Source organism: Olea europaea, unplaced genomic scaffold (genome assembly GCF_002742605.1).
Source record: "Olea europaea var. sylvestris unplaced genomic scaffold, O_europaea_v1 scaffold1062, whole genome shotgun sequence".
Lineage (NCBI taxonomy): Eukaryota > Viridiplantae > Streptophyta > Magnoliopsida > Lamiales > Oleaceae > Olea > Olea europaea.
The window spans coordinates 50,636-64,252 of NW_019227969.1; the positions used below are offsets into that span (position 1 = coordinate 50,636).

At 35.5% G+C, this 13,617-nt stretch overlaps 2 protein-coding genes across 3 annotated transcripts; both read right to left on the reverse strand.

The window, feature by feature from the left end:
- Window positions 1-804: 804 nt before the first annotated feature.
- On the reverse strand, window positions 805-7,551 carry LOC111373022 (vacuolar protein sorting-associated protein 9A-like). 2 transcript variants are annotated; one of them, XM_022995475.1, is made up of 6 exons: window positions 7,301-7,549; window positions 6,269-6,416; window positions 4,772-4,942; window positions 3,248-3,427; window positions 1,753-2,077; window positions 805-1,656 (listed from the first exon to the last, which is right to left on the reverse strand). In XM_022995475.1, exons 1-6 carry the CDS (start codon window positions 7,408-7,410, stop codon window positions 1,202-1,204), a joined length of 1,389 nt encoding a protein of 462 aa, XP_022851243.1. In that variant the 5' UTR covers window positions 7,411-7,549; the 3' UTR covers window positions 805-1,201. The 2 variants fall into 2 exon arrangements, with proteins under 2 accessions (XP_022851243.1, XP_022851242.1); XM_022995474.1 differs by having other exon boundaries at window positions 805-2,077; window positions 7,301-7,551.
- A 391-nt stretch (window positions 7,552-7,942) lies between these two features.
- LOC111373023 (beta-1,3-galactosyltransferase 7-like) lies at window positions 7,943-13,368 on the reverse strand. Its single transcript, XM_022995476.1, has 11 exons — window positions 13,092-13,368; window positions 12,891-12,990; window positions 12,383-12,444; window positions 12,083-12,285; window positions 11,922-11,985; window positions 10,125-10,197; window positions 9,911-10,031; window positions 9,578-9,665; window positions 9,362-9,487; window positions 8,745-8,854; window positions 7,943-8,450 (listed from the first exon to the last, which is right to left on the reverse strand). The coding sequence occupies exons 1-11, from the start codon at window positions 13,181-13,183 to the stop codon at window positions 8,302-8,304; spliced, it is 1,188 nt and encodes a 395-aa protein (XP_022851244.1). The 5' UTR covers window positions 13,184-13,368; the 3' UTR covers window positions 7,943-8,301.
- Window positions 13,369-13,617: the final 249 nt, after the last annotated feature.

Sequence of the window (13,617 nt, forward strand, 5' to 3'; positions counted from 1 at the left end):
TGACATGTCACTTGGCAGGAGTAACATGAAATTCAGAATTAGGAATGTAGTCAATACTCCCAAATCAAAAGGGGAATTGATCTATGGTCGATTTCATTACAAATAAATACAAATTTCTATTTGTACCTCGTAAAGAAAAAAATTTTTTTGTTTCGTGGAATTACCTTTCTTTTGGAAAGAAATTATGTTCAAGCGCAAATATGTCATGATTACAAGAGTCTATCCATCGCGTATAGGGTTTAAGGGGCATCATAGAATAACCATCGAGGTGAAGTCGGGACCTAAAAGATCAAATGGAACACTATTACACAATATACAGACATAATGAGAGACTGGAATCTTGAAGATTATGGGAAATCATAAGAAAAAGACGTAAAAAATATTGGTTTGTTATTTTGTACAACAGTGTTTTTTTTATCGATAAATGTGAATTATATTGATCAAAATCATGTACAAAAACTCCGGACATTCCTGGGCAAAAGAAAACAAGAAAAAAAACAATCTAGAGACCTAAAACAACGGACTCGTAACTTATCAAAACATCCGGATACAAAGAATACGTAACTTCGTATACGTGTGTTTTAATCGTACGAGTAATACAATCAACATTCGGTTCAAGGTCTTCAAAAATCAACCTATTCATTGCCATCCAAATATGGTAGACGGTAGTCACAAGTGCAACACATTTCAACCTATACAACAGTGTTAAATTTACCTAATCAAGTTCTACACGCTTCATTGAAACTTATCTTTCATTTTTCTACTAAATTTTGTTTTCAAAAGGCAATCTATAAGCAATCACAATTGCAGAAGCCATAGGAATTTTGATAAACAAAAACCAGTAGAAGTTAGATACAAATGGGAGCCCAAAAGGAAAAAAAAAAAAAAAAAAAGTTCCCTCCGGCAAGATTCCTGTCATCCCGAACGACAGTCAATTTTTTCTCAATGTTGTACTGATTACACTGCTCATAGAGCTTTATATCCTACTTGCAAAGAATTGACATAAAAATACATCCTCTTGTGAACATATTAAAGTTAGATTAAAGTACACTAGAGATCCCCCGTCGAAGCATTACTGGTACACAGTGCTGTATTGGACTAGACATTATAACAAATAGGATTTTAAATTCTTCTTCTTCTCCTCTGTTTAGTCCATCTTTCCAAATATGTCGATATTAATTTATATGGGCTATCAAGAGAATCACGTATGAGGATTTTGATCCCCTTCCTGACCTTGAGTTTGAACAGCTGCTTCTTCTGGCAATTTCGACTCAGAATTTCCTTCAGAAAACTTGGATTCAGAACTTTCCGACTCAAAATGTGATGCTTCAACTAAATCAGAAGATAAATTAGGAAGCTCCTTGTGCATTTCATCATTTGATGTCCCTTCCCCAGCGTTTTCTGATTCCATCACGATTTCAATCTGATCATCCTTTTGACCTTGGGTATCTGCCACTGGAGGAGACGGAGTTCCAACACCCAATCCTTTGGCAAGACACACATACTTGAATACAAGTTGCTTGTAATTGTTTAGCAGGTCTTCTACATCGGAAGCTGTCAGATCACCAGCCTGTGAATACAAGTACGGGAAATCCCTAAAGACATGGTTTACTTCATCTTCCTTCAAAAGCATGGTAGCACCTTTATTTTCAAGATCTGAAATTGATGGAATTTTATTCAAAGATAAGTAGTCTTTTAAGTCTGATTCCCCGTTCTTGGATTTCTTTTCAGATGAGTTGACTGAGAACTGACCTGACACTGTTGAGTCCTGGTGCTTCCAACTCAAAGGTTGTTTGGGTTCCACCACCTGTGTTTTGGGAGCGTGTCCAACTCTTTGATCAGTTTGGCTTAGTACGTCTGAACTTTCAGAAAGATCATAAAGGAGTAGTCGAGCAGATTCCATGTTCTTTTTAAACTCTCTTTCATCCATTGAAAGGGCTTGTGCAGTGATATTCATAATAAAAGACTCCACGGAAAGCATGTTTGTGAAATAGTAGGCTGATTCTGCTACCAAACGATTTTGTCGCCTGTACCGTTGTATATATAATAAGTTGGAATGCAGCTGTGGAGGGTTTGCCTGTTCAAGCCAACGAATTCATTGCAAGGAATCAAATGATCGATGTCAAGAGGGCAGACGTTAACCAAAACAAAACAAATTGTGTGCAGCTGTGAGCATCAACACACATATTATGGTTTGAGTAAATGAAATTTGCACGTGCATATAAAAAAACCATCTGCAACCTGCTTCTAATCAAACGAATCCTCTCAAAGTTCTATGACGAAATCTAATGTCTCCACAGGCAACACTAGAACCAATTATCACAAGCCAAACTTGATATTTGTTAATTTTAAGTTATAAAACTTGAGCATATGACAAAACCATTGTCACTGACCTGACAAATATAGTGAGTAGAAACGAGTAATATAGCACATCCTTCAAGTTGCTCTATTCCAGAATTCATTTCTTGTTGCATTGATTTTTAGTAGTTATACTCCCTAGCAAATAGAGATCTTTGGTAAGAATGCTTTACTCATATCATATTGACAGTAATGGAGACAACTAAAGGTATCAGCCCTATGCCCAACAAATAGCTGTCTGACTCATTAGGTCCAACTTTAGCATGTTTAGCTAAGCTTAAAATAAGTAAAAGTTACTTTGAAGTACCTTTTTTAATTGGTCATTACTCTGGATGGTGGGCGTTGGCATGGGGTAAAGTGAGTAGTAACGCATAAGGCATGTCCAGGACACAAGCGATTTGGGAAAGTTTCTTAAGAGGATGGGAATGTGTAAAAGGAATTCTGTCCAAATTTCTTGAGTTAATCAAATAAATTCTCTTTGTGGAAGATTTTGCCAAACCAGACAACACTTGTGCCTTACATTCTTATTTTCTTCTTGCTCTTTTTCTTCGTGGAATTGTGTGGCACTTAGAATTAAAATTGGACCTTGGATTCTTTGCTTTTGCTGGTCACTATAACAATGATTTCAACTAGTTTTCATTACATTTACAAATTATATCACCAGTTGAACATGTATTGATGAAAAATGACCTAAGCAACAAGTCATAGAATTCCAGCAGATAAAGAAAAAGGATGCATTATTGTGTTACGACATCATTTTATTGTCACCAGACATTGCAGAAATGTTAAGGTTTGATAACACCAATGCAACCAGATTGAAATATGAAACTGAACAGCAAATGGGACCACAAAAGTGTAATTATCCAATGCAGCAAAGAAGCAGAATTACCTTTATGGTGACATATATGAGAACAGGTAGAAATTCATCTGCTCCTGGATGATCTTCATTGGCAGCAATGGAGGCATTGATCAGTAGGTTATTGATGACCTTGCAACAATTGAGAATGCAGACAAGTTTATCTCTCGGTCCCTTGTACATATTAATCTTTTGCAGCTCTTTCTGCGCAAGCTGCCACAGTAGAATTACAAGAATGGGGTTAGCACGCATCTAGCTGAGTAAAAGTTTATCATTCCTGTTAAAGTGTTTCAGATTAAAATAATCTATTTTCCTACAAGGAGATGTGCCTGTCACCCAAGCTTTCTGTCATTGGATACTATTTTATATCAAACCTTTCAACATGATCATTTTCCACCCACAGCACAGGTAGGATATATCATCTAGATCTCATGGAAAACCACCCTAATATATTATATCTAACAAGATTTCAACAATTTAACCGCGTAAAACAGTTTTACTAACATATATGTCAACATATCATTAAATAGAGAACTTTGAACTCATTGGATACTTCTCCTGAAAAATCAATGAGTTAAGATGAGCTATTGCACAAAAGATAAATTTGACAGCAGATCCCTGACATCATAGAGAAATTAAGGAAAATCATATTCAAATTCATCTGGTGATAGTTTAAACTTGTTTTTCTTCTCTAGTTCTCAAGGCAATAAATCATGTGCCAACATATCACTATTGAGGGGCTTGGTGTACGTCTGTACTAATCAATGGGTAACATCTACTCGTTTATCATGAGGTTGCTTGAAAGTAGAAAATTGAACTGAAAGGACGTCTCACAAGGTAATTCCAGTAGTATAACAAGACACTTATTCCCATTCAAAGGATTTTCTCTTTACCTATTTATCCCGTATAAACATGCACAGACCATAAAACATCTACGTCTTCAACATGACACATAAACAATTCTGTATAAACCTTTAATAATCTGCCATGATGTTTCAGCTAAAAGAAAGAGTTGATATTCAATCACCGAAAACCAATTTAATTGCTTACATTCCTACTTTTGATGATGTTGCTAGTCAATCCATAGATCTTCAAGAAGAGAAGTAAATCAGAGGGCAATCCATTTGACCATGACAGAACTCAAAAAATTTACGAGACAACATTATGCAATGGGTTTAGGAAAATACTGGCTAAGAACCATAGGTCTCTTCCTTATTGTCACAAAAGTTCATAAATATTAACGGATGACTGCTACAGAGGTAGAAAAAAAGTGAATATGGATATGTATGCTCAGTTATTCAACCTACACCCAAAAAAAATCATGCATCCTTACCAGCCTCTTGGCAATTTCATACCAGTGTGCCGGTGCACAATGAAAATGATGCAAGGATGTTAATTTTTGCATAGTGAATACAAGATCAGGAATATGTAACAACCCAAACGCAGCACACAGAAGGCTATTGTGGCCATTACAAGTTTAATTCCCAACAAGAAACTCAACTGGGGAAGTGGTCAACACAGTAGGAAAAATCATTTTAAGTTGATTCTTTTACTCACCAACCATGATGTTTCATTTTGAAATGTTGGCTTGATATCCAAGTTTTCAGGCCGAACGAATTGTTGAATCAAAGCCATCTTCTGATGAAGTTGCTTGTCAACTTCCACATCTTCCGGAATTGCAGCAAATACGCGTGTAAATAACTTTGTCAAGACATATTTTTCCAGTCCCTGTAATTGAAAGAAGTATGAATATAAAGCACTTAGCAAAGTTAACAAACATTATTCTCCAGTCACTAAATTGGAGTATCTGGTGTTAACAAAAGATGTGAAAAGTTTAGCAAATGTAGATTTTCTATTTTTGAAAATAACTCCTTTTTAATAACTTGAAGAAGTTGTACACACACAAATCTACTATAAACAAGGAGATCAGGAAAAAATGGCTGAGAAAATGATTATCAGAGGGGAAAAGAAACTATCACCACATGGAGTGAGGGATGCTAATTCTGATTTGTATAAGAAACAAGCTTTCAAAAATGTTCAAACTTGACTCTTTTAGTGTTCAGCCAAGCTCAGCAAGCGATTGTTGGGCCAAGATTGAGCAACTAGATAAATTTACACTGCACCGGATACTTAGTAGTTTAACAACTCTACTCCACTCAGCTCAATACAACTCTACTCAACTCTACTCGTGCAAGTGAGTGATAATGTATAAAAAGTAGATAATCAAGGTATCCCAAACAGTAACACTGCATAATATTAATGTACGTAAAAGAAGTTTAGAATTGATGGGATTTACTGAAAGCCTAAAATATGTATGTGCTTCCGAGCCTAGTCCATGAAATTAAGCCCCTGTTTGATGGCCATTATTTGGCAAAAACTTTGTTTTGAATAGTGAATTTTGGAGAATGTGTGAAAATGAGTATGTAGAATAAAGAGTTGTGAAATAATGGTTGTCAAACTGGGGCTAAACTATGTCAGAATTACCCTCCTCTGTATGTGCAATTGTAACTACTAATAGACTATTTTAAGTTAAAAAAAATTTAAACAAACCAAACAAAAACCAAGTCAAGGAGTAGAAGATACCCAATCTCAAGAAGGAATTCTTAAATTATTGATCTTTTCTAGTTTCTGTCTTCACCAGCTTGTTGCAAATTATTTATATAACAAAATACACTTAAACAGTAAAATGCAATCGAAATGTTGGAGGTGGAACACTAAGCCCTTGTTTGAGCCCCATTTTTTATAATAGATTTTGTAAAGATGATTTTTTTGGGTAGAATGTGGTTAAAAAGGAGAAAAATTTTGGATTTACGGGCAAAATAATTTTATGAGAGAATGTGTAGCTAAAAATGAGTACGGAAAGAAATAAGTTTAAAAAATGAGGCTCAAACCTGGGCAAAGAATACCACCATACTGTTCCTTTCATACAAAATGGGGCTCTTACCCGGGCTAAGATTATCACCATAATGTTCCTTCCATACCATTCCAATATCATTTTGGTATGTCGAGTCAAAATGTAAAAGAACCAATTACTATAAAACTACTGAAACTCACTTCACCAGCATTCTCTAACTCCTCCTCTGAACATCCAACCCAAAGGGAGTGTGACCTAAATGCCGCTTCCATGTTCCCAAGGAACTCCTGCACAGCTGTGCTGTCCCTTTCGGCATCCGGTGTATTATTCAAAAATGACACTATAAAACTGCAAACAATTCAAATATAATGCTCAGTGTGTTTTAGAGGAACAAACAATTAAATAAAAGTACCAAATTCCCAAAGAATTAGTTAATAACATAATAAATTCCAAAAGAAAAAGTGATTTGATTAATAACACATGACGCGTCAGTTCATGCTTAAATGGAAATGAATTGGACAAAATAATTTCTTTTAATAGTTTGCAAGTGAACAAAGTGACTATGCGCTGAAATAAATCAAAATTAATAATTATATGTCCAAGGTAGTAAGAATTTGAATAATAACACATGAAGCTTCAGTTCATGCTTAAATGGAAATGAATTGGACAAAATAATTTCTTTTAATGGTTTGCAAGTGAACAAAGTGATTATGCACTGAAATAAGTCAAAATTAATAATTATATGTCCAAGGTAGTAAGAATTATTGCATCACAAACTTGCAAGCGTACAAATTTAAGCTACCTTATATTGTAGAAGATGAAGATTAAATGGAAGGAGTCGAGCTGTAAATTCATGGGCTCATTCAATTCAATGAAAAAAATCATCAAAATCGTTTTCTTTTTTTCCTTCTTCAGCAAAGATGCATACATTTACAATTGAACTTACTATTGCACAAGATATACTAATCTCAAAGAAAAAGGCACATAATTGAGCTTATGATGCACATATGGACTTTCAGAAATATCTGAAATTGGTCTAAATATTCAACACCAACAATTATTTTTAGCAACAATGCATATGTACCTCACAATATGAACAAAATTGTTATATTATCTGTCTGGACGTTCATTAGAAATGAAAGATTCAGATTCGTACTTAGCAACTAAGGACCTCATTTATTAACATGGATGTTTATTTTTTCTATGAATCGAATGATGATAGCAATAATTACCTTTTAATGGCTTTGACGAAATCGGCGGCGGAGGGGTGGCGCATGCGTTCGAGGAAGTACTGCCACGTTGGAGTGGCAGTCGACGATCCAAAGGTGTCGGAATTCTCCATTTTCCTCCGCCGGCAGTCCAATTAACTGATGCGATTTGTAAAATTGGGTGTGATGCCAAAAACTGCCGATTAATCGGACAGCTGTCAGGCTAATTATAGTCCAAACGGAAAATGACCTTCATTATAAGTGCTCTTTTTGACATTTTAAATAGTATTGACCATTACTTCCTTTAAAATATATCCTATGTTTTCAAATCGGATTGGACCGTCCAATTCGGTCGGAAAACAGGTAATTATTCGTAAGTCATTCGGAAAATGATAATCTCGTGATGACGTAATTACTATGAGATATTCGTCCAAAATTTTCTTGTGAATAATTTATTGCTTGTTCGAATTTAAGAGTATATAAAATAGACATTTATGATGAATTGGAAGTTGATTTATGTCACGGATTGTTTGTTCTTACTAAGCAAGCAATGAAAAATATACAATAATGACTAACAAATTTCACCTTATTTAAGAAGTCATAGTCCTTTTTTAGGCAAATTACACATTTGGTGCTAAAAAGTCCATTAAATTTTGGAAGAGAGCAAGAAATAATTTTAATTGTATATACAAATGTGAAACAATCCCTTCTATATAATTCCACATCACCAATATATGTAGTCTTCTATTCAGAATCAAGTATCATATCCAAAAAAATAACATCCCCTCTATTCTAAAGTAAAAGAATGTGCGCAAAATATGCCGTGGCTCCATAATCTACTATCCAAGAATCCGTAAAATCAAAATAAATTACCATCTGTGCTCTAACTCAGATAATAATTTACTTTGATTGTGTATCTCGAAGCCACATGCAACTATTTGTATTGACTAAACAAGAAACTGCCTCGACTAACCCAGCAGCTGAAAATGTGGAGTTTCGAGGTTCCCCTGTCCCAATATAGTTGTTTATAGTAAAGCATTCCAAAGAGCCTCTTCTCCTTCACCACACCTTTCGTGTACAAATTTAATCTTCTCTATTGACTTGCAAATTCCACTGCAAGTCCAGTCGAAGGAAGCAATACATACATTGCCTGCTTGTGCCTTCCATTCACAATCTGCGTAATTAGAAAAAGGGGCAAAAAACATAAGACCTCGAAAAGAAGAAGGAAAGGACAAGACACTTGATGAGCATATAGTGAACTCCCACCTTCACCCCAAAAAAATTAACGTCTAAATAAGTTCAGACATGTTCGGCAAAATGAGTTACTTTTTAAGGTTTAGCCGAACAAATAGTCATCAAGGTTCTGATGGAATCTATGTTGAATTCAAATACATGAATTTCACTTCATATTCAGTATCAAGTTTTGAATTCAAGACATTTGGACAACTACCTAATTGGAGAACCATACCTGGAGGAGTTCCACAACACATATTGCGTTCATCAATGTGCTCGACTTCAAGACCAATGAACCATGCACCAAGCGACACATCTTCATTGGCATACTTGTGCAATATGGGCCTATATCAAAATTAAGATTCCCCATAATTATTGAAGAACCATCACGTGCAAATTCATGTTCTCATGATACAAGAATATCCAAACTGGCATTTATAGATAGGGTTAAAGAACACTAGTTGCAACTGATCTTTAGCAAATCTGGATGATGGTCACTCAACTTTACTTTGTTTAAATTGGATGTTGAACTTAAAATTTGTTTCAAGTTAGACACTAAACTTCAATGTTGTTACAATTTGGTCATTTCATCCATATGCATAGATTAACTAACGGAAAAGCTGATATGGCAGTCTAGTTGGCAGCTTAGTTATCAAAATAACTAGATTGCCATGTCACCTTTTGCTAGTCAAAAAAAGGGTTGTCAACAGAGTGACCAAATTGTAAATGCAATTTTCTAAGATCAACTTGAAAACAAAATGAAGTTGAGTGACTTGACTTAAAATTTTGCTAAAATTGAGTGTTTGTGTGGAGGATGAAATCCAGCTTAACCAACAAATAAATGATCCTTACTGGTTGATTGAGATGTATGTAGCCAAATCTTTCGAAATGGCATATATCTGCCCAGTTGCATGACGGAAGTATTTGTTTCCTTCTTCTCCGAATTTCCAAAATTCTGGTTCATGGTATTTTACATCCCTACATCACAAAAAAGAAGTAAATATCTAAAAGCTTTATATTACTGCAAGTAATATGAACCCAGTATCACTCTGAAAGCTCTAGTATTACTTTGAAGAAAGAACAGGTCCAGATTTCATACACCCAATGTAAACTCGTGGTTTAGATCGATGTCGGGCAAGAGTTGCAGCAAGTGTACCTGTAGTAGAAACACCCATGATAAAGTTAAAGCGTGAGGACCACAAGCATGTTTTGCTAGCTTAAAAAGTTTACTTAAGTAAGTTCAAAACAACTAATTTCTTGTAAGTCCAAAAGGGAATAGATTGAAAACGTATTAGCTTTTGCCTTTTCTTTTAAACTTAGTCAGTCATGCTCTAAATTTTTGAAAGTTACAAAAAGAGTGTGTGTGTGTGTGTGTGTGAGAGAGAGAGAGAGAGAGAGTACCCAAATTGACATGGACGTCATCATCAACTTTAATATAGAAATCAGCATCCCATTTTTCAACAGCAGTGGCAATGAACGTTTTTGTTTTTGCAGACAGTTCATGATATCCTTCAACATGATCCTATGTGTTACACGGTTAGGAAAAAATATGTGGCTTCATTGTATTTCACAAAATAATTAAAAAAAAAATGAAAGGTTGGTTGCATTCTTTTACCAGCCTGAGGAAGTCCTTGTGTTGAGCTTCTTCAGAATCAAGAGCTCGATCCAATATGCTGTTGGATGTTGCGCTAGTTTAACCAACAAATTCATTTACCGGTCAGTTTCACATAACGCGCCAGCAAACATCACTCAATTCTAACATGTATATTATATAAGACATGTAAAAAGTAGAATTTTTGCATGTCGACTAAGGCTTGGGAAAAAACCGGTCTAACTGACAACCGACCCGATTCTGATTGGTTTTCACGAACTTCGTAATTTAGGTTGGTTATTGCGTAACCCAAACCAAATTGAGTTGGGTTGGCTTGCAGGTTAGACATTCAACCCAATTCAATCCACCAAACCAACGAAATGTGTTTGCTATTGAGCAGCAAATATCGAGTTTTACACAAGCTCGATATTTGTGAGCATCAAAATATCGAGTTTTGCACAAATTCGGTATTTGTTTTCTTAATTAATTTGGACCCAGGACCAAACCGAACGGATCCAAATCGAATTGGTTTGGGTTGGATAGGTTTTCGCAGCAGGATTGGGTCGATTTGGACCTCAATTCTCTCAAACTGACTTGGACGATTTTGGTGTCAGATTGGGCCCAAAACTGACTATGAGAAGTAGCAGACAACAAGTGTACAAGAGATGGGAACGATTGAGGGTCCTTATTCTTTGAAAAATAATCTGAAGAGTTGAGGAATAACTTCCATATACCAAAAGCCATCGATACTGCCATCAATGGTAAAAGCTATAACAGATTCTCAAAAAGAGAAGTGGGCATCTCGAAAATGTGAATTTCTTATAAAGGCAAATTTTCGCGGTCATAGTGAAATGACGTGATGTTTAAGTTCTTGTTCAAAACCTGTATTTTAGACATAGTAAAAAAATCTATTATGACCTTATTTTGAAAAGGAAAAGACCTCCTTCTCCAATTTATCATCTCATTCACCAAACCATAGACTCAACCCATGCCACAAATGCTGCTCCCCACCTTTCCCCATTCCCCTCCCCCTTCCCCTTCCTTTCTTCCGTCCCTTGATCGTACCACCCAAAATTTTGTCTTAACCTAACTCCAAATCAAGCAGCTGCTCGGGAACTCCCGAGTCTGACTTAAAAAGAACAAAAAGAAAATGAGAAAAAGGAAGGTTAGGGAAATGGAGTAGTTGGAAGGGAGCGGGGGAGAGGAAGAGAAGGAAGAGGAAGGGGATGGGAGTTGATCAAAACAAAAATTGCAGGGGCTTATTACATTTTGTCTCAACAGGGTACATCCCCGACAATTTCCTCTTAGAAATACGGATAATATTGACTTATTCCCATACTAACACACCCAAAATAGCCCTTGGTGGCTTGCATTCTATGCTAATGCCAAAAGTTTAAAGTTTTCAATGCAGTTGAGATAAGTCAAACCAACCCAAACTTCAGACCATAAAATGCATCAAATCTCCCCCTACTCACAAACTTCTTCGATTTGTTGACCTTTGAATCATTTGCATTTCATCTACAACTCCGTAGAGGAACTCTAGTTCCATTACTTCACATTTCTCCAGTTCCCACTAGAAGCTGATAGAAGGAGGCAAGTGCTTGTATTGGTCAATATATGTAATTTATTAATGCCGCATCTTTATGTGCAAAATGTTGACTTTATCACGACAGGTATTATGCAGTTAAAACTTCCTTGAGAACTTGAGGATATTCTAAGCCATATAGCTCAACTATACCACCAAATGTAAAGCAAATATACATGTACAAGGAAACTAATCAAACAAAATACGCTCTGAAAATGTACGAAAAAGTAGCCTACCTATGTCCAATCATGAAGCGGACGATGATCCCCTTCTCCTTCTCCAATCTGAGAAGCTGTTCCCCTGATCAAATCACACAAATAGATCGTTATATTTCATACATAAGAAGAAGAATCTACTTCATTGGAGACCTACACCAAAACAAAGAACGTGGTATCACCTTGAGGCATCCAAGTCTCTCTAACGGAATCCCGTCTCTTCCTACTACTGAAAGCCGTATTAATTCCAATTACCATAAATGCCTTCTGCTTTGGAGGCCCCTCTTTAGATGTTACAGATGACCCCTTGGTCGGCCCCTTCTCCTGAACACTCCTAGTGGCTGCCAACTCCATTTGAAGGATCGACATTGACTTTTCCAATGATCTGAACATAGTTCCCATTATGTTATCTTGTATTTACAGTCACAACAAATTTACACATAATCTTTATAAAAAATGAAGTTAGGGAATTCAAAACTCACTGAATTGATGTGTGGGTTTTGTACACCTCATTCACTACATCCTTATCTTTTTCTCCAGCTTTCTAGTACAAACAACAAAAGAATGAAACATTCAATTTGTTATACAACATCATCAAGTAAATTAAAAAAATAATAATAATAATCTAACGGACATGGGGAAATTTGCAGCTACGGTCCCCAAACATTACTACCCCCCTCGGCCTCTGAGCACTTGAGTCCCCGTTAATTTTTTTTTAGCCTTCAGCTACCCAAATTATCAAGTGTGTTACTAATCTGTCCAATTAGATGGAAATCATCCAAAATTATGTTTAAAAGAAAATGAAGCCAACAACAAAATTGAAGACCTGAAAACAAATCAAAATTTCAAATTTGTCTAAAAAAAAAAAAAATTATATAAAATAAAATCTGACATAAAATTGAAAATATACTTCAACGCCCAGAACCAAAAGAGAACTCAAAAACGATTCTTGAACTTCAAAATTTTCAATTTTCACTTATAAAGACAAACCTTTTTATTTGTCGCGCAATCCTCGGAGACGATCTGCAACTCTTGTTCATGTCTATGCTGAGATATGAACTGATTGTTGGTATCTAATGGAGCCCAGAATCTGTAAAAACCAGATCACTAGTAAGGTTATACATGTTAAATTTCGCAGAACGTTATAAACAAGAAAAATTAATTAAAACCCAGAAGATTCTTCGGATATACTTGTTGCTGAAAATCATCCCAAGCAAGAAGAAAAAGATGGAAAAAATAGGAATCCATTTTGCAGAAACTTTTCCATAGCTTTTATTCTTCATATTTTTTTTTCCTTTTCTTTTCTACACAACTGAAGATAAAAATTACTGGTATATTATCAATGTTCTATATACCAGAATTCATCAATTGTGTGTATGTTTGTATTTGTAATTTGCTGTATGAATTTTATAAAGATGAAAGAGGTCGTGGGTGTGGGTGTGGGCGTGAAAGGGTGAGGTGGGCTGTATACCGAGAATGTTGCTGGAATTAGGAATCATTTTGAAAGGATGGCTGCATATTATATTGAGAGATTTGCAGAGGAGGTCACAAATCTTTCAAAAATATGTATTTAGATTCTAAACTTTCTAATCTTTGACAATAGAATCCCAAAACTTTTAATAGATGTGAATAGAAAGGATCTAGGTGATAAAAAATTCAGCATTTGACGCTAGCAGGAAAAAGGATCTATTCACATTTAATTGATGAAAATAATTAA